This window comes from Mustela erminea, chromosome 21, assembly GCF_009829155.1.
Source record: "Mustela erminea isolate mMusErm1 chromosome 21, mMusErm1.Pri, whole genome shotgun sequence".
Taxonomy (NCBI): Eukaryota; Metazoa; Chordata; class Mammalia; order Carnivora; family Mustelidae; genus Mustela; species Mustela erminea.
Genome location: NC_045634.1, coordinates 4437977 through 4457629, shown reverse-complemented (window position 1 = coordinate 4457629; position 19653 = coordinate 4437977). Strand labels below are relative to the sequence as shown.

The following is a 19653-nucleotide window of genomic DNA, read 5'->3' as shown; positions in this document are numbered from 1 at the left end:
GTGGCAGAATTATAGACACATAAAAGAACTGAACAGAATGAAGAACCCAGAAATAAAACCACAAAAATATGTCCCACTGACTTTCTAACCAAGATGCAAGAGCAATTTAATGTAGAACAGCCTTTTCTATCAGTGATGTTGGAAAAAAAACACACATCCTCTGTCAAAACAATGAAAATGAATTCAAATCTCAAACCCTATACAAAGTTATATCAAAGTGAACATAAAATTAAGTATAAATAAAATGATACAAATTTTAGGAAAAAAACCAGAATCTTTAAGAACTAAAAATATACAGAATTCTTAGATTTGATAATTAAACCAACATTCATAAAAGGGAAAGTTGATAAATTAATCTTCATCAAATTTAAAAGCTTCTGATCAATGACATACCTTAAGAAGAGGATAAAAATAAATTACAGACGAAATAAATACTGGCAAATCACATATCTAGCAAAGGACTTGTATTTAGAATATATGATTGCTAAAAAAGCAACAATAGAAACACAATCAATCCAATTAGAAAACGGGTAAAAGATATTAAAAAATTTTTCACAGAAGATGACAAGCACAAGAAAATATGTTCAACATCACTGGTCATGAGGACAATGCAAATCAAAGTTGTTTCTCTTCAGATCGCATAAATCTTTCGCCTTTTACATAAGAAAATCATTACCTATCTATCACAATGGCTAAAATTTAAAAAAGAAATTGTGATAACACCAAGTGGTGTCAAAAATGCCCTCTTTATTTCTCATACATGACAGTAAAATGGTAGGCTACTCCCCAAACAGTTTAGTAATTAAACAAACTGAGGGCTGCTAGAGGGGAGGTGGGTGGGGGAAGGGACTAAGGAGGACATGTGATGTGATGAGCACTGGGTGTTACATGCAACTGAGGAATCACTAAACTCTACTCCTGTAACTAGTAATACAGTATATGTTAACTAAATTGAATGCAAATAACATTAAAAAAATAATAAATAAATAAACTCATACTTACCATAGGACCTGGCAATCATATTCCTGGACATGCATTCCAGAGAAAGTAAAAATTTTATCCACATAACAACTGCATATGAATGTTCATAGAAACATTATTTATTTTTAATAGCTAAATCGGAAACAACCGTAATATCTCTCAATAGGTAAAGTGTGAAAATATCTAAACCTGGCAAGGGAATGTAGTTGTTTAGAAATTCAATTTCTTAAACAGATTTCAAGTGATGAAGATTTTCTATTATTAGTCCCCTCAATTTTGCTGAGTTGCCCTTTTCAGGGAAATTGTCCATTTCACCTAAATTACCAAATCTGTTGACATAAAGTTTCATAATATTTCAAAATATCATTTTATATTCTGTATGACTAATCATATCTCCCTTCATCCCTAATATTGATGTAAACAGTTTTTGTCCTAGATTAGTCTTACTAGGGATTATTAATGTTATTAGTTCTTTTAAAGAACTAAATTCTGGACTTAGATAAAGTTTTTAAATCTTTTTTTTCTATCTCATTGATTTCTACCCTTATCTGCATTAGCTCCTTCCTCTACTATGCTTTAACCCTTTACAGAGTATTGCATTTTGTATTGGAAGGCAATTAATTTAATAGCAACCTTCCTTCATCCTCTTGTTGCCGTTTTAGGCTTTGGGGTAGGGAACAGAGGTGGTAAGAGGATCTCTTAACCCTAGAGCTTGAGCCTTCTTCCTAGCCTTTCTGGTCTCAGCTGAATGTCTGGGGTTTTAACAATGTCACTCCACTCTGCCCAAGCTGAAAATCCAACATCGCCCAGCCCTGTTTGACAGTTAGTATTACCTTCATTTTACTCTCTGCTCTTCATAGAGTCTTAGCCAGCACACAGGCAGCCTAATCTTTAGTCAAGGGAATGAGGACAACTCCCCTCCCTGCAAAAAAGTATCATACATCTGATGGCCCCTCTTCCCTGGCCCTACGTCATGCCAGTCCCAGCTGCTTCAGCAGCTCTGAACTGCAAATTCTTCACATTCTGTTTGGTTCCAACTCCTTATGCTATGGTTAAAACTTTATCCTCAGTCAGAAGGGCCACGTTGAATGTGACTCACCTTCTGGGCTTTTTTTTCTTTCAGGAAAAAATTTCCTGACTATTGTCAAACGTCTCCAAACATGTGTCTCATGCATTTTGTTCTGCTTTCTACTTGCAGATGCTGACAAAGACAATGTTGTACTAGTTACTTTATTTTTTATTTCATTATCTCTTAATTGCAATATAGCAATAGATTCTGACCCTTCACTTGCATTTACTTCTTTCCAATCTCTTCTCACAAAATACCAAATAAATACCAAACAAATCAAAATTAACTTTCTCACACACTTAAAATTATTTTTTGAGTCCTGGGCACCTGGATGGCACCGTCAGTTAAGTTAGCTGAGCCTTCAGCTCAGGTCATGATCCCAGGGTCCTGGGATCGAATCCCTCAGTGGACTCCCTGCTCAGCAGGGAGTCTGCTTCTCCCTCTACCCTTCCCCTCTGCTCATGATCTCTCTTTCTCAAATAAATAAATAAATAAATAAATAAATAAATAAATTAATTTTTATAAAACCGTTTCTTGATCCCTAGCTGCATTTTGGGATACAATGCAAACTCCTATGTTTCACAAGTGAACCTATTCAGATTCTGTACCCACTATGCTTCTGCATCCTCACTTTCCTTTCTATAAGGCACTTCGTTCATTCTATAATGTCTTTCCACAAAGTGATTTCCACCACTTCCTCCACTGCTTAGGTCCTATGACATCTCAATTAAAATGGCTCTGTATTTAGGGGCTTCTTATTCTTAGCTCCATAACCCACTTTCTTTCTCTCTCAAACCTCTCTCAATATTTCTGATGGATTAAAAGACCTTTTTGGATAAGAGGTTCCTGAGTTCCAAATATGAAAAGTAGTTACCACATTACATTTGGGCTTCTGACTGCCCAATAATTCTGTGGGGGTAGAAAGCATCTTTTTCTTCCTGCCAATGGCACTTTGATGATATAAAAAATGTAAATCTACAGAGCATAAAGGAAAACGTACCTTTATAAATGAAGAATCTGGATACAATGTTCCTGATTTGTTGTATGCATACACCAGGAAATGAGGGTCTAAAAATGACCTAATTCAACCAAAGTAATGATAGTTCATTGTAATATTAACAAAAATAAAATCTGATATTAAATAATTTACTCTCAATTTTACAAACTCCACAATCCAAAAGTTAAATGGACTCATCTTTCCATTATCTTACATGCTTTCTGATAACACATTTTGTATAAGAAAAAATAATAAGCAGTATAATCAGAGAGCAGTAGGGACACCATAATGACATAGATTTATGTATACTAGAAACCAGGATTTCCGGATTCCCATGGCAAAATTTTCTTTTAGATTCAATAATCAATAAATCTCATAGCATAAATATTTACTAATTTGTTACTATTTGCTAACAAGTAGCCATGAATTGATAAACAAAAAAAATATGCCTTTCCCATTATTTTTAACGAAATTATACTGTGGTGAAAACAACCCCCAAATTCTCAATGCTTTGAAACAACAATGAATGTTCTTCACAAGTTTATTGCAGGCTCAGCTCCGCACCGACTTCATTCTGGAACCTGGGAAAAGACATACCTCCTACCCCATGGAACCTATCTTTCTTGTAGCAGAAGGAGAAAAGAAATTGTAGAACCATACAGTAGTTCTTAAAGCCTTTGTTTAGAATCAGAAGACTAGTGTTTTGCTCAGATTTCATAAACTGCATGAATTCTATAGACAAGCCTCATCTAAATGGTACCAAAGTGTAATCTTCCCACAGAGAAGATAGTGATTGTTATGGAACAATCTGACCATAGTATTTATTGCCGGGAGACTACATTTTCTCAAGGATTCCCAACACGGGGCAGTTCAAAGCCAGAATCAAAGGGAGAATAGAGCACTCATGGGGTGTGCCCATTCACCACCACTTCTCTTCCCAGACCTGCTTCCTCTTCTCTCATTCCTGACAGCTCTTCCTTTTCTCAATTCAAATAAGAAAACTAGAGAGCTTCCCAGACAAACAAACAAACAAATAAACGACAACAACAACAAAATCCTGATATTTATCAGCTCATATTCCACATGTATTCAAGGGCAATGCCAAACGGCCTGTGTTGCTTTAGGTACAAGTACCTGGAACATGGATTCTGGCCCAAGGGCAGAACCACATTTTAGTAACTAAGCAAGACAACGGAGGTGGTGGAAATGGGAATCCAGAAGCATCTGCCAGGAAAAGGAAATTCAACAGATTTCTGACAAGCATAATTAAGAGCATAAAACTCTAGTTTGTAAGTTCATTCACCCTGGGTCCTCAAACGTATACTTCTGCTTCTACACAAAACAACAAAAAAGTCTGCCTTAATCAGTGAATTAGTAGAAATACATATGACCACTCAGTGGAAAAAACAGCATCCAATGTAAGGAAAATGACCAACAAAAGGGCAGAAGGCAAAACATAAAAGCAAGTTCCTAATGAAGTTGAATGAAGAAATTGGTTAAAGAAAATAATCATTATTTCAAGAGAAGTTTAAAAAGTTAATAATCTTTCAGAGCAGATCATTTCAAGAAAGAAAAAATAAAAAAGACACTCTGAAACTAAAATGATGACAGATGAAAAGAAATAATTCAATAAATGTGTCAAAGAGAATTTGTTTGCCAAGAATAGAAATAGAGTCCTAGTCAATAAAGGGAACACATTTTGCTACACATTTACTATTTTGCTAGTAAAAAACACAGCCAAAATAAAGATTTGAAAATAGTTAAGGAAAACTATGCTATAGGGGGCAGATTCATAAGACCCAATGAAACCATAGATTTCCATAAAATTTTTTTAAAAATGTGTAGAGATTTAAAACTAAAATGAAAAATTCAGGGATTTATCATATGTCAGGGAGGATTAATGTAACACCATACATACATACTGGAAAACTGATATAAGATTAACTATATCATGTTATAAAAATTAATAGCAAAGGAATAGGACTCACAGATTCTACCTACTGCCAAGAAGTTATTCAATTATGAGAACAAATGGGACATTTGCAAATAGGTACAGATCCAGAAAATATGCCATCTGCATATTCTAACTGAAGAAAACAATGTGAAAGTATTTTAAATAAACAATATCTGAGTCAGCATAAAATTGCAAATAAAGAAATAGTGATAAAAGTTGGAAAACACAATATAGAACACAATACAGTTGTAAAATACTGAACTCCTCAGATTTATATCTTAAATATAAAATAAATTTTTAATACTATAGGAATATTATGACATGTTCAGAATATGAGAGATACAAGAGAAAAATCTGAAAACCTACAAAAATAATGAATATAATGATACATAAAAATTTCATTTTTATACCAATGAATCCCACAAACACGGGGAGGGGGAAACCAATAGGCTGGGGAGCATATGTGCAATATTTAGAGAAGATAAATAAAAATTCCCACAATCTGATCATGGAGAAAAAATTTAGAAAGATAAGCCGTGGATTGAAATTACTCAAAAGAAATAATTAAAATGAAAAACCCAAAGGAAAAAAAAAAAAAACACAAAATGGAGGGGAAGAAATTCAGTTAGAATAGTCAGTGAACATTTGAAAAGATTACTCTTAAACAATTAAAACATATTGAAAACATTATTTAACACAGAATAAAGGGGTACATGGGTGGGTCAGCTGGTTAAGTGGCTGCTCAGGTCATGATCCCAGGGTCCTGGGATTGAGACCCACATCAGCTCCCTGCTGAGCAGGAAGCCTGCTTCTCCTTCTCCCTTTGCTATGTCCCCTGCTTGTGCGCTCTCCCTGTCTGCCCCCCTCAAATTAATTAATTAATTAATTAATTAATCATTTAAATAAATAAGATATTAAAAAATAAACAGGAATAAAGCATTAGCACATATTAAAACACAGTAGGGAGGGGAAAATGAAACCAGAGAGTGAGACAAACCATAAGAGACTCTTAATCTCGAAACAAACTGAGGGTTGCTAGAGGGGAGGGGAATGGGTAGGATGGGGTAGTTGGGTGATGGATATTGGGGAGGGTATGTGCTATGGTGAGTGCTGTGAGTGTGGTATGTAGACTGATGAATCACAGATCTGTACCCCTGAAATAAATAATACATTATATGTTAATTTAAAAAAATTTTAAAAAACACACTACAATACCATTTCTAATCTGTTAGTGAAAATAAATAACTGAAGATACTAGTTTTATTGAGAATATAGAGAAAAGCAATGTTTTTGAATGACTGGTGTGAATGAAAACTGGTATAAACCCTCAAGTAAAAATGGGTAGAATATAGCATCCTGAGAATTGCATCATTTATAACCCATCAATTTCATTGATGCTCAGGATACCCACAATACACATTTTCCTGTCATAAATATGGGTGAATAAATAATAAATGAGATATACTTGATAGTTACATATGTATTTAAAATATATGAACTTATTTTGTACACATCAATATGAATGAATTTCAAAATATACAAAATATCCAAAACATACAAAGTGTTGTACAAAAAGCACAACCCCAAAGCCAGAACCACATACAATAACATAATGAATATCTACTGCTCACCTTTCTGGGTCATGAGTGAGTAGTAATAATTGTTCTGCTAATGGTGGCCCATCTTGCTCAATGGTCTGGGATTCATTCACTCATTCAGTTGAATGTTGAGTAATTCAGTCATTCATCTGGATTCTGGATTTATTCATTCAGCTGAATGTTTGGCTGATCTAGGGATAATTAGGGTACCTTGGCTGTGCTTCACCTGTCTCTATCTTCCAGGAAGATGGCCCAAGCATATACTCAGGGGGATGGCAGAGAAACAAGATGGAGACCAAGAAAGAAGGAGAGCTTTTTCAAACCTGTGTTTGAATCAAGTCAGCTAACATTTTTTTGGCCAAAGTAAGTGACATACCCATAGAATAATGGGCTACATGATTTGCGGGGCCTGTGATGAAATGAAAATATGAGGTTTTGGGGGTTTGTTCGTTTGTTTGCGTGTTTGTTTTTCCCAGAAGTACTAAGACTCTCGTGGCAGCAACATACAGGGCATTTCTAACCATGGGACTCTGAGGAACCCATGTACCCATGAAGTTGGCCTTGTATAGATAAACTCAGATCCAAGAGCTAGGGAGTGGGGAGGCTGGGGAAGATGTAAATTTTCCACCTCTTGATGACAGGAACTCAAATTATATGGCAAAGAGTGAAGATACAGGGAGAAATAAAGAATTGGGTCACTTTAGTAGTCCACCATACTAAAATAAATAAATTATATAGAGGAGTATTATGCCATTTAAGTCTATTTAGGGCAATACTGAAAACATATTCTTATTACTCTCTAGGCATACAGATGAATGAAGGGAAAATATGACAGAAGAGTATGTGTCAGTATCATAATTGTGATTAGCACTGGGGAGTGAAAGAACTGAATATGTCTGGGCAGGGGAATAATAGATTTCACTATCAAAATAAAAAATATATAAACAAAATGCTTACATGTGTGTCACTCATGGTGAAAACCTAATAGTTTATGTGATTCTCAGAATGTTCCTTTTTTATTTTTAATAAAAAGGAAAAGAGTTAATATAAAAATTTGAGACTAATATAAATTATGCACTTTGGGTGATAATGATGTGTCAATGAAGGGTCATCAATTATAACAAATGTATTGCTCTTGTGGGCATGTTGATAACAGAAGAGGCTCTAAGAATGTTGCTGTGAAATTATATCAGTTACTACATGCAAATTGTTTAGAAATATGCCTGACAAGGAGTGCCTGGGTGACTCAGTTGGTTAAGTGACCAATTCTTGATTTTGTCTCGATCTCAGGGTTATGAGGTCAAGCCCCATGTTGGGCTTCAAGCTAGGCAAAGAGCCCACTTAAGATTCTCTCTTTCCCTCTCCCTCTGTCCCTCCCTGCCCCCACTACACATTTGTACCCACTCCCTCTAAAGAGAGAAAAAAAAGAAAGAAAGAAATATGCCTGGCAATCGGTATATAAATATCAGTTACTTTTGTTTTTCTTTTTAATGTTATTATTACTATTACTATTATTATTGTTATTCATAATTCTTAATTCAGAAACCCATTTCTTGATATTGAGCCCAAAGAACAAAATCTCTATTGCATAAGAACATACAAACAAGATGTTTATTGCGGGACTCTATAGTAATAATTCTTGGAACTAAACTCATATCTTAAAATATTACATACTATGTGTTATCTATTAAATTATTGTTATCTATTAAATCTACTAATTTTCTATTAAAAATGATATAAAATATATACACAGGGCAAGAAAGAAACACCATTATTAAATAAGACCTGTCAGTGGCAAAACAGTATTTCCAATTGTGTAAAAACAAACATTTTTGATCTGTTTCTATATGTTTGATCTAAGGGAAAGATGAAATTTAGAAAATGGTGGAAATATACATACACGATTATTGCTGGTTTCCACAAAGAGCAAAAGTAAAGAGCAGAAAATTTAAGAGATTAAATTATATTTTATACCAAGATGAGAAAAAAAATGGTCCAATATCAAGTAAAATGCTTAAAGTCACATATGTATGTAAAATAACATGAAAATGAACAAATAAATTTATTGTACATGTACAAATAAATTTATTCCCTTAATTATTGTTATTATGGTTATATTTCAAGGAGTTACATAGAATAATTTTAATTTATCTAATATACATTAATAGCCATATCATTAAATTAGAATTTGGCTCCAATATTAGACTTGAAATCTCAAGATAAAGACTTAAAATTTTAATCTGTCATAAATCACAAAGATATACATGTTAAATAAATACAATAGCCAAGCTCTTGTTTAGGCTCAACGTAGGGTAGTAATTGTAAAAATCAAACAAACAAAAAAGAAGTGTATGAAAAGAAAACTGGCCACTTACTGTTTTTTAAGATGGAAAGTATATGTATTCCTGTCAATTTGGATGACATAAGTGACCTACAGCAAAGTATTCAGAGAGAAAATAATTAATAGAAATCTAAAGTTCTTAATTCAAAAGCCATAATTTCTTAAATTTAAGTACTCAATCATGTAAACAGATGGTATCACACATCTCAAAATTATATGTACATGTATGTTGCTATCTTTCTTCAATCTTGGAATATATGACAGAATTAATCATAATTCAATGTAAATAAAATCAAGGAGTTTAAATCTATTTCTAAACTAAAAGCATCAGTCATTAGACTTTACTATCATAGTGAAATTTTATTTTATTTTTCTTTAAAGATTTTATTTATTTATTTGACAGAGAGAGAGAGAGATCACAAGTAGGCAGAGAGGCAGAGAGAGAGAGAAGGGGAAGCAGGCTCCCTCCTGAGCAGATAGCCTGATGCCAGATGCCGGGCTCAATCCCAGGATCCTGAGATCATGACCAGAGCCGAAGGCAGAGGCTTACCTACTGAGCCACCCAGGCACCCCTCATAGTGAAATTTTAATTTAAAATGGTTACATTTTGATATACTCAGTAATCTTTGAAGAAACTTGAATTATCTTTTTTGTACTTTCCAATTTCTAGCCCAAATAAATTGAAAATTAAAGAATATAGAACAGGTCGTGGGGAGCTAAGATGGCAGAGTAGGAGGACCCCTGAACACAGAGGAATAACTATCAAATCATTTTGAATACCCAAGAAATCAATCCAAGGACTGCACTAGAGAGAAGGGGCCACATTGTGGAAGGTACAAGGTGGGAAGCCATGGTTTAGGGGAGAAATAGGCTGCAGGTACTGCAGAGGGGAGGGAGCCCTGGCCACAAGGAGAGCCAAGACAGGAGAGGAGAGAGAGAGAGGCACACAGGGGGGAGAGCACAAGGAAAACATTTCCCCAAAGCCACTGAATGGGAAAATGACAATGGTTGATTTTCAGGTTTTACAACCAGTGAGGCTCAAAGACTAGAGTTTTAGAGCTACCGGTGTGGTAGGTGTGGAGCCCTGAGGGTGCTGCAGTGCTCCTGTGAAGAAGGAGGCCAAATAGTTCAGGGAAACACAGCATGATCTGAGGATCCCTGGGCTGCACTGAAAGAGACCATTCCCACTTCCTGGGGGTGTACCAGGCAGAGGCGGCATTGCCCCTTGCCAAGGGGCACTATTACCTTCCCCTGCCCCTCATCTATGCAGAGTCACCCGCTGAAGGCACCCATCCTGGACACTGGCCCTTTGCTGCACTTTACTCCAAATTCTATGCCCCTGTGCTTTGTTGTGACTGCCCTTCTGGGATGAACCTGCACTGGTCCCAGAACAGTGAGACCCTGCCCCCAGAGGACCAGCATGGGTCCACACCAGCCCAGGTCCCTAAAGTTTGGAGTTTTAAAATTCAGGCAGCCTGTCTGGGACAGAGCCCAAGTTGCACTCTGTTGTCAGTCGGACAGGAGGCCAACACAGACAGGGTGAAGGCAACAATCTGAGGAATGCCTGGGGCACATGAAGGGAAACTGTTTGCTCTTCTGGGAAGACTTCCCAGGGAACAGCAAGTGTGAACTCCCCTCTCCGGGGACGAGGGAGCTAGCTGGTGTTATTTCTCTCTCCTGCATAAACTAGCTTCACAAGCAGCATACCATCAACACTGACTACCTAAAATTCTTACACCAAGCCCCATACCCCTGCCCTCTGCAGGTACGGCTTTTCTCAGGCAAGTGTACCTGAGAACCAGAGCAACAGGTCCCTCCCCAAAAAGACCAGCACAAACCCCTGCACATACCATGTCTACTGACCATAGAGTTCTGTAAAACTTTAGCTCTCAGGTCTCGTTTAACAAGCAAACAAGAGCACACCTGGTTAAAACTTTCTGTACTCTGGCCAAGGTCTGAACATCCACCTCAGGCAAGGAGAAACTCTGCAGAAGAAGACTGACCTGAGGGAAAGAGCAGCCAAACAATAGCAGCAGAGTGCACACAGCATACCCCAGAGACACTTCCTGAAGCACCAGGCCCTGGACAGTGTATGACCTCTTCTTCATAAAACCATTACTTTTAGGATGCAGGAGACCTGACAGGTTTTCCTAACACACAGAAGAAGACAGAGACCTAGAGAAAATGCCAAGAAGGAAGAATTCATCCCCAAAGAAGAAAATTAGAAAAGGTCACAGCCAGGGATCTAATCAAAGCAGATATAAATAATCGACCTGATCCAAAATTTAAAGCAACAATCATAAGGGTACTAGCTGGGCTTGAGAAAAGCATAGAAGACACCCGGGGGTCCTTTACCACAGAAATAAAAGACCTAAGAGCTAGTCAGGCCAAAATGAAAAATGTAATAAACCAAGATTTGAAACTGAGTGGATGTGATGACTACCAGGATGGAAGAAGCAGAGGAATGATTAAGTGGTACAGAAGATAAAATTATGGAGAATAATGAAGCTGAAAAGAAGACGGAAAGAAGGGGCGCCTGGGTGGCTCAGGGGGTTAAGCCTCTGCCTTCAGCTCAGGTCATGATCTCAGGGACCTGGGATTGAGCCCACTATCGGGCTCTCTGCTCAGAGGGGAGCCTGCTTCCTCCTTTCTCTCGGCCTGCCCCTCCTTCTCCTTGTGATCTCTCTGTCAAATAAATAAAATCTTAATTAAAAAAAAAAAAAGAAGAAGAGGGAAAGAATGCAGTGCAGGTCCCCCTTTCAGATTAAAGAAAGTATCCCTAAGTATAAGGACACTTTTCATCTTCCAGTCTTCTTCAGGGATCGCCTCAGCTACAAAGGGCCACCTCACACCGAGTCACAGCTTTCTGAGACGGCCCACATTTAACGAGAACCCCCGCATCCCAACTCCCGATATTGAAGGGCCATGCTAGCTTCCCATTTAGTTGAGACTCGGTTGAGTCTCCGTCACCCCTACCCCTTCCTCCCCTCCCCTTCCACAGGGGTTCATCACAAGACCATAACTTAAAAAAAAAGGCTTCATAGGAATCTTCTCAAAGCCTGCATCCCAAAGACATAATAGGCATCCCAAAGACATAAAACAGACATTCTTCATGGCATAGCACATGGTCAATGTAGGTAAATTTTCCACATTTGCAAAGAATGTGAATTTTGTCATCGGATACCGTTTTCTGCAAAAGTCATTTTAAACTTTCTCATGTTCAGTCTTCTGTAAGCTTACAGATATTAAAAAGGTAGTTGATATCTCCCCAAATTATTGTGATAATTTTTTAATTTTAAATTTTTTAATCTGTAATTTTTGGCCTTACATATTTTAGAGCTCTGTTTTCAGGTACAAACAGATTTAGTATGGTATCTTCAGGATAGATTGATCGCATTGTCATTAAGGTACCTTTCTTCTCTTGAAGTGCTTCTTTAACTTTATCTGATATTATTATAGTTGCACCAGCTTATTTTTCTTTCTCTCTTTTTTTTTTTAAAGATTTTATTTATTTATTTGACAGACAGAGATCACAAGTAGGCAGAGAGGCAGGCAGAGAGGGAGGAAGGGAAGCAGGCTCCCTGCTGAGCAGAGAGCCTGATGCGGGGCTTGATCCCAGGACCCTGGGATCATGACCTGAGCCAAAGGGAGAGGCTTAACCCACTGAGCCACCCAGGCGCCCCACCAGCTTATTTTTCTTCTACTAAGACACCCTTCAACACAGGAGAAAATCTACTTGGTCATAATGTTCTACAATTACTTGCTACTTTCACTTTTTAAATATTTAATTAAGTGAAAGGACCTATAATTTCCTTTTCTCACACCTTATTTGTTCCATGTCAAAGGTACATTAATATTTTTAAAAATTACTAAATGATCGGAAGGATTAGTTAACTTATGTTCTATTCTGTGTTCCAGTCTATGAAAAGGACACATCATCCTTTCTCGAATTTAGTCTAAAAATTTAAAACCAGGTCACCTGGGTGGCTTAGTCAGTTAAGAGTTGAACCCTTGATTTTGGCTCAGGTCATGATCTCTGGGTTCTGGGATCGACCTCCATGTCAGGCTCCAGGCTGAGTGTGGAGCCTGCTTAAATTATCTCCTCTCTCTGCCGCTCCCTGTGCTTGCTGTCTTTTTCTCTCCCCCTCTTTCCTTCTCTATTTTAAAATATATAAAAATAAATTAAAAAAAAACTTAAATAAATAATAAAAACGTGGACTAATAGGATTTTATGGCAATTTATTTAATTACTAATTTAAATCACTTCATGATTATCAGTGTAATCCATAAGCAGATATTGTATTTCTACCTGAGTCGAAAGAAATGTATTTGGATAAAAATATATATGTCAAGATTACAGACTTATACCAAACCTACAAATAATCACAAAAATTAAAAATAGGAGTGTGCATGTATCTAAAAAATAAGTGTTCAAATTTACTATCTTTAGAAACTGAGATGGGCATTCATGTTCTTAACAATTCTCTGTGCTATCTATAAGTATCAGAAGAAGACAGAGAAAAGGAAGCAAAATATTTATTTGAAGAAATAATAACTTAAGATATCCCGAATCTGGGGAAGGAAACAGACATCCAGATCCAGGAGGCACAAAGAACTTCCATTAAAGTCAACAAAAGCAGGCCAACACCAAGATATATTGTAATTAAATCTGCAAAATATAGTGATAAAGAAAAAGTATTAAAAGCAGTAAGACAAAAAAAAGTCCTTAACTTAAAAAGGAAGGCCCATAAGTCTAGCTAGGAAATTTCTTAACAGAAACTTGCCAAGCCAGAAGAAAGTGGCATGATTTATTCAAAGTTCCAAATGAGAATAGTCTATAGCCAAGAATACTCTATCCAGTAAGGTTATATTCAGAATAGAAGCAGAGATAAAGACTATCTCAGAATTTGTGATCACTAAACCAGGCCTGCAAGAAATAGTAAAAGGAACTCTTTGAGTGCAAAGGAGAGACCAAAAGTGACAAAGACAAGAAAGGATCAGAGAAATCACCAGAAACAACACAAAATAATGAAATGGCAATAAATACACATCTATCAATAATTACTTTGAATGTAAACAGACCAAATATTGTGTTAATTTGATATCAGAATAGATAATAAAACAAGACCATCTATACAGAACCTTCAAGAGACTCATTTTTAGCCTTTAAGACACCTGCAGAAGAAAAGGGGATGAAGAAATTTTTGTCACTCAAATAGATGTCAAAAAAAAACCAGGGTAGCTACACATATATCAGATAACTAGACTTTAAAACAAAGACTGTAACAAGAGACAAAGAAGGGCACCATATCCTCATAAAGGATACAATCTGACAGGAGATATAACAATCGTAGATATTTCTGTACTTAAGATGGGAACACAAAAATATATAAAATAACAAAGGAACTGATAATAATGCAATAATAGTGGAAAACTTTAACATCACACTCACACCAATGGACAGATCAACTAAACAGAAAATCAACAAGGAAACAATGGCTTTGAAAGACACACTGGACAAGATGGACTGAACAGATAGATTCAGGACATTCCATCCTAAAACAACAGAATACACATTTTTTTCAAGTGCCCCAGAACATTCTCCAGAATAGATCACACACTAGGTCACAAGTCAGGTCACAACAAATACAAAAAGACTGAAATCACATCATGCACCTTTTCTAAGCACAACACTATGAAATTATAAGTCAATCACCAGAAAAAAATCTGGAAACAACACAAATACCTGGAGGTTAAAGAACATGCTACTAAGCAATGAATGGGCCAACCAGGAAATTAAAGAATAAATTAAAAAAATACATGGCTGAGTAATATTCCATTATATGTGTGTATACACACACACACACACACACACACACACACACAGAATGTTACTCAGCTGTAAAAAAGAATGACATCTTGGCATTTTCAAGGACATGGATGGAGCTAGAGATTATTAAGCTAAGCAAATAAGTCAATCAGAGAAACACAAATACCACATGATTTCACTCATATGTGGAATTTAAGAAACAAAAAAAGCAAAGGGATTAAAAAAAGAGAGGCAAAGGAAGAAACAGACTCTCAGTTGTAGAGCACTGATGGTTACCAGTAGGGTTAAATAGGTGATGGGGACTAAGGAGGGCACTTTTGTAAAGAGCACCAGGTGCTGCATGGAAGGGTTGACTCACTACATTGAACACCTGAAACTAATATTGTGCTGTATGTTAACTGGAATTTAAATAAAAATGTAAAGTATAAATAAATATAATTAATGGGCACAAATTATATGCATCATAGAAATATCACAGAAATTATACTTAATGAATCTTTCATAAAAATCACTCTGATATGAAAAGAGCTTCACCATTAAAAAACATTCTGTGCTATCTAGATTTGACAATGTATGTTTTATTTAATCAGATTAAAAATATCAGTGCTTTCCTTTTAACAAATCTTTATATTATGTATATATATATATACTCAAATATGGGCATGAAAGAGTTTATATATTATCATTTTAAAATCATGTTACAAGATACATTTTATTGTGACCTCACTTACAAAGAATATTTAAATGTCCCTATTTTCCTAGCCAAACTATGGAAAGAACCTAGATGTCCATCAACAGATGAATGGATCAAGAAGATGTGGTATATATACACAATGGAATACTATGCAGCCATCAAAAGAAATGAAATCTTGCCATTTGCGACAACATGGATGGAACTAGAGCGTATCATGCTTAGCGAAATAAGTCAAGCAGAGAAAGACAACTATCATATGATCTCCCTGATATGAGGAAGTGGTGATGCAACATGGGGGCTTAAGTGGGTAGGAGAAGAATAAATGAAACAAGATGGGATTGGGAGGGAGACAAACCATAAGTGACTTTTAATCTCACAAAACAAACTGAGGGTTGCTGGGGGGAGGGGGTTTGGGAGAAGGGGGTGGGATTATGGACATTGGGGAGGGTATGTGCTTTGGTGAGTGCTGTGAAGTGTGTAAACCTGGTGATTCACAGACCTGTACCCCTGGGGATAGAGTATTATGCCTCCATCAGAAAGGATGAATACCCAACTTTTGTAGCAACATGGACGGGACTGGAAGAGATTATGCTGAGTGAAATAAGTCAAGCAGAGAGAGTCAATTATCATATGGTTTCACTTATTTGTGGAGCATAACAAATAGCATGGAGGACATGGGGACTTAGAGTGGAGAAGGGAGTTGGGGGAAATTGGAAGGGGAGGTGAACCATGAGAGACTATGGACTCTGAAAAACAATCTGAGGGTTTTGAAGGGACGGGGGGTGGGAGGTTGGGGTACCAGGTGGTGGGTATTATAGAGGGCACGGATTGCATGGAGCACGGGGTGTGGTGCAAAAATAATGAATACTGTTATGCTGGAAATAAAAAAAAAAAATGTCCCTATTTTCCAAACAAATAGTCCAGTGACTATATATATCATTTTATGTGATAGGAATTTGGGGCATTTTTTTTCCCTGAGTCTGTGCTTTAAAGTAATTTCATAATGTTCATATATTACTTAATGAATGAAAAAGTCATCACTTTCATTCAGACGAAAGGACTCTAACACAGTAATTAGAGCACAAAATTTTTAAGAGATATTGAAAGATCCCCTTCCTCCTTGGTAAAGGCGTGTTTTAGCAACCTATTGTCCCCATAGCCTGATGGCAAAACATTGTCTGTGGTCACCTGGTCTGTCAAAAGGAAAGACAAATGAGAAATGAAATGTACCGGGACTTTCCAGAGTGCTGCCCCAAGGAACCGCCAGAACGCCCTGACCCCAACGCCCAATCATGCCTGAATCAAATTGATCAATTAGACTCCTGTAACCATGCATATCTGTTTCTATAGGACCGCTTCCCGCCAGAATAAACCGTTACAGTGCCTGACAATGCTTGATTTAGGTTAACCAATCAGATCCCGGTAACCAAGCATCTGCTTCTGTAAACTCGCTTCCCGCCACCCCAACCTTGCCCTATATAATCTGCTCCCCAACTTAGCCCGGCATGCTCAGCCCACAAAAGCTGATGCGTCCGCAGGCGCCTGTGTAACCAATAAACCTCTTGCAGTTTGCATCCAGTGGAGGTGTGCTGTTTGATTCTTGGGTGCGGCTCCAGGGTCTTTCAATATATGTATGAATTGATTTGGGTCAGTAAAAATAAGTTTTATAAGTAATAAATACAGTTTAGTCCGGTAAAAGTAAAACATTTATATAAAAATAAAGTGACTTCTTAATTACACGCGTTTCCGAAACTTCACCAGCACTGGTATTTGTCTCAATCTTCCGTGGCACTGTAATTTGCAGAAGCGATGGTTCAAGATCTACAGTAAGGAAAACACGTGTGAGCGTTGCCTAGAGCCTGGCAGCATCCTTCTTCCCGTGTCCCGTCACATCCCATCACTCTTTGAACTTCCAAGCACCAACACACACACACACACACACACACACACACACTCACCCGCCACAAAATCAGACCTTGTACATGACACGAAGAGGCTACCTCCACCACCCATACACTTTGGAGCAGGACCCTGCCACCATCCAGAGACTTTGGGACTTGACCTCAGCCCCAGCAGGTGAAGAAGTGCTGCTCTTAAGGCCCCACCTCCCAGAAGATGGGAGCCCACTCCTCCAAGTTCAGGGTCAGGCAAGTGAGGGGCGACTGTCCCAGTTCTGCTCCAAGCCCTCCAAGCAGCAGGCCAGGAGGATGCTGACTCTAAGTGGGCTGTGACAAGACACCGGGCTCTCCTCAGCCGGACCCGGGGTTCTGGAGCAAGGTTCTGGGGCCCGCCATGCCCAGAGAGAGGCTCTGCGACAGGTGGCCCTCTATGGGGCAGTGTCCTTCACTCACGAGGGCCCGCGGAGGTCAGCCTGCCCAGGCCTGAGAGGATCAGCAGGAGAGACAGCATTGCGGGGCCTGCTGGTCTTGGCGCGGTGGTGGCTGTTGGCTGCTTAACGGTGGCCGCTCTCGCGGGGCCCCGCGCTCGCGGCGGGTGGGGCTGGGGTCCGCACGGTTTCCCGCCCAGCAGCTGCTGTGCCCACCCCGCCCTCTTGGGCTGACTAGCCCTCGCAGCCGCAGTTGCGCTGGAGAGGGAGGCGCGCGGAGAGGCTCTCGCCACTCGGTGCCACTGCCTTCAAGGGCTTGGGCTTTTATTTTCCAAAACACAGACACTGGATTAAGGGATGATGTAAGGATCATAAAGTGCATTTTCTCTTCTGCAGATGGGCCATTTGCTGGTGAAGTGCTTGGCAATGTTAATAGTCCACGTCATGGTGTTCTGGCGCAATAGCCAAATTACTGTGGGGAAGGAAAACTGAAAATGGCAATTCACCATATAGTACTGAACCAGTTCTGTGGTAAATAACTTGTTTCTTAGAAAATTCTTTGGGGGGCGCCTGGGTGGCTCAGTGGATTAAAGCCTCTACCTTCAGCTCAGGTCATGATCCCAGGGTCCTGGGATCGAGCCCCGCATCGGGCTCTCTGCTCAGCAGGGAGCCTGCTTCCCTTCCTCTCTCTCTGCCTGCCTCTCTGCCTGCTTGTGATCTCTCTCTGTCAAATAAATAAATAAAATCTTAAAAAAAAAAATTCTTTGGTTAAGAAAACTAAATATAAAGCTGAATATGTAATGGATGTATGTATGTGTTTTAATGAAATTGCAATTTAAATACCAGGCCGAAAATAAAAAAAAAATAAAAAAATCCAAAACACAAATCACAATTGTAAAATGATCCTGTAAGAACAACTTTATTTTCCCATTATTTATTTATTCCATTGTATATAACTTGGCTTCCTAGGAAAATCTGTGGTGGGTGAAAGGTTAAATGTAAACTTTTTTTCCCATCAATATGACATTCACACTCGCAAAGGGAATAATTTGGAAAGAACATTCATTTTTTGGCTTACTATGTAAGTTGATGACTTGCATAATTTCCATTTTACAAAGACTTTTCTCCGCAGACAATTTTTTTTTCTTTAGAGACTTTATCTATTTATTTCAGAGAGAGAAAGCCTAGGGAGGAGCACTGGGGGACAGAGATGGAAAGAAGACTCCAGGTTGAGTGTGGAGCTTGAGTAGGACTCCATTCCTGGAGCCTGAGATCAGGGAAGCCAAGAGTCTGATGTTCAACTGGCTGAGTCACCAAGGGTCCCTGCCAGACAATTCTTGAGCTGTCCTTCTATGGAATGCTTTTGCTTGCATTCCTTACATATAATATTTATCCACAAAACCAAATGATTGTTTTTTCTGTCTGTAAAAGAAAAAAAAAATTAAATGGAGAAAGCTAGCCTTTTAAAAATATATATTCTTGGGGTGCTCAAGTGGCTCAGTCAGTTAAATGTCTGCCTTTGGTTCAGGTCATGCTCTCAGCATCCTGGGATCCAGTCTGACACTGAGGTTGGGGGGTGTCCTTGCTCAGCGGGGAGTCTGCTTCTGCCTCTCCCTCTGTTCCATCACTTGTGATCTCTCTCTTTCTCTCTGGCTCTCTCTCTCTCTCTCTCTCTCTGAAATAAGTAAATAAAATCTTTTTAAAACTTCAAATATATATTCCTTCTTCATGCTTTTCCAAAATCTAACTTTGGTGTCTATCAAGAAAATATTCTTACAAGTAACAATGACAACAGAAGAAATTCAACTTCAAAATAGCAATTCTGCATATTTCACTAAAGCCTTTATAGTCTAATCATTTATT

The 19653-nt window shown here is 38.0% G+C and overlaps 1 protein-coding gene across 1 annotated transcript in view; it reads right to left on the bottom strand.

Annotated features, from left to right (window-relative positions):
- LOC116581953 (A disintegrin and metallopeptidase domain 3-like) overlaps window positions 1–17963 on the bottom strand; it is a 134197-nt gene extending 116234 nt beyond the window's left edge. Inside the window, exons 1-4 of the mRNA XM_032329296.1 lie at window positions 17816–17963; window positions 17203–17285; window positions 8975–9030; window positions 3051–3129 (exon numbers count right to left, since the gene is read on the bottom strand). Of these exons, the coding sequence (XP_032185187.1) occupies window positions 3051–3129; window positions 8975–9030; window positions 17203–17285; window positions 17816–17873 (276 nt within the window). The 5' untranslated portion in view covers window positions 17874–17963. The remainder of the gene's footprint in view (window positions 1–3050; window positions 3130–8974; window positions 9031–17202; window positions 17286–17815) is intronic.
- Between the last annotated feature and the right edge of the window lie 1690 nt (window positions 17964–19653).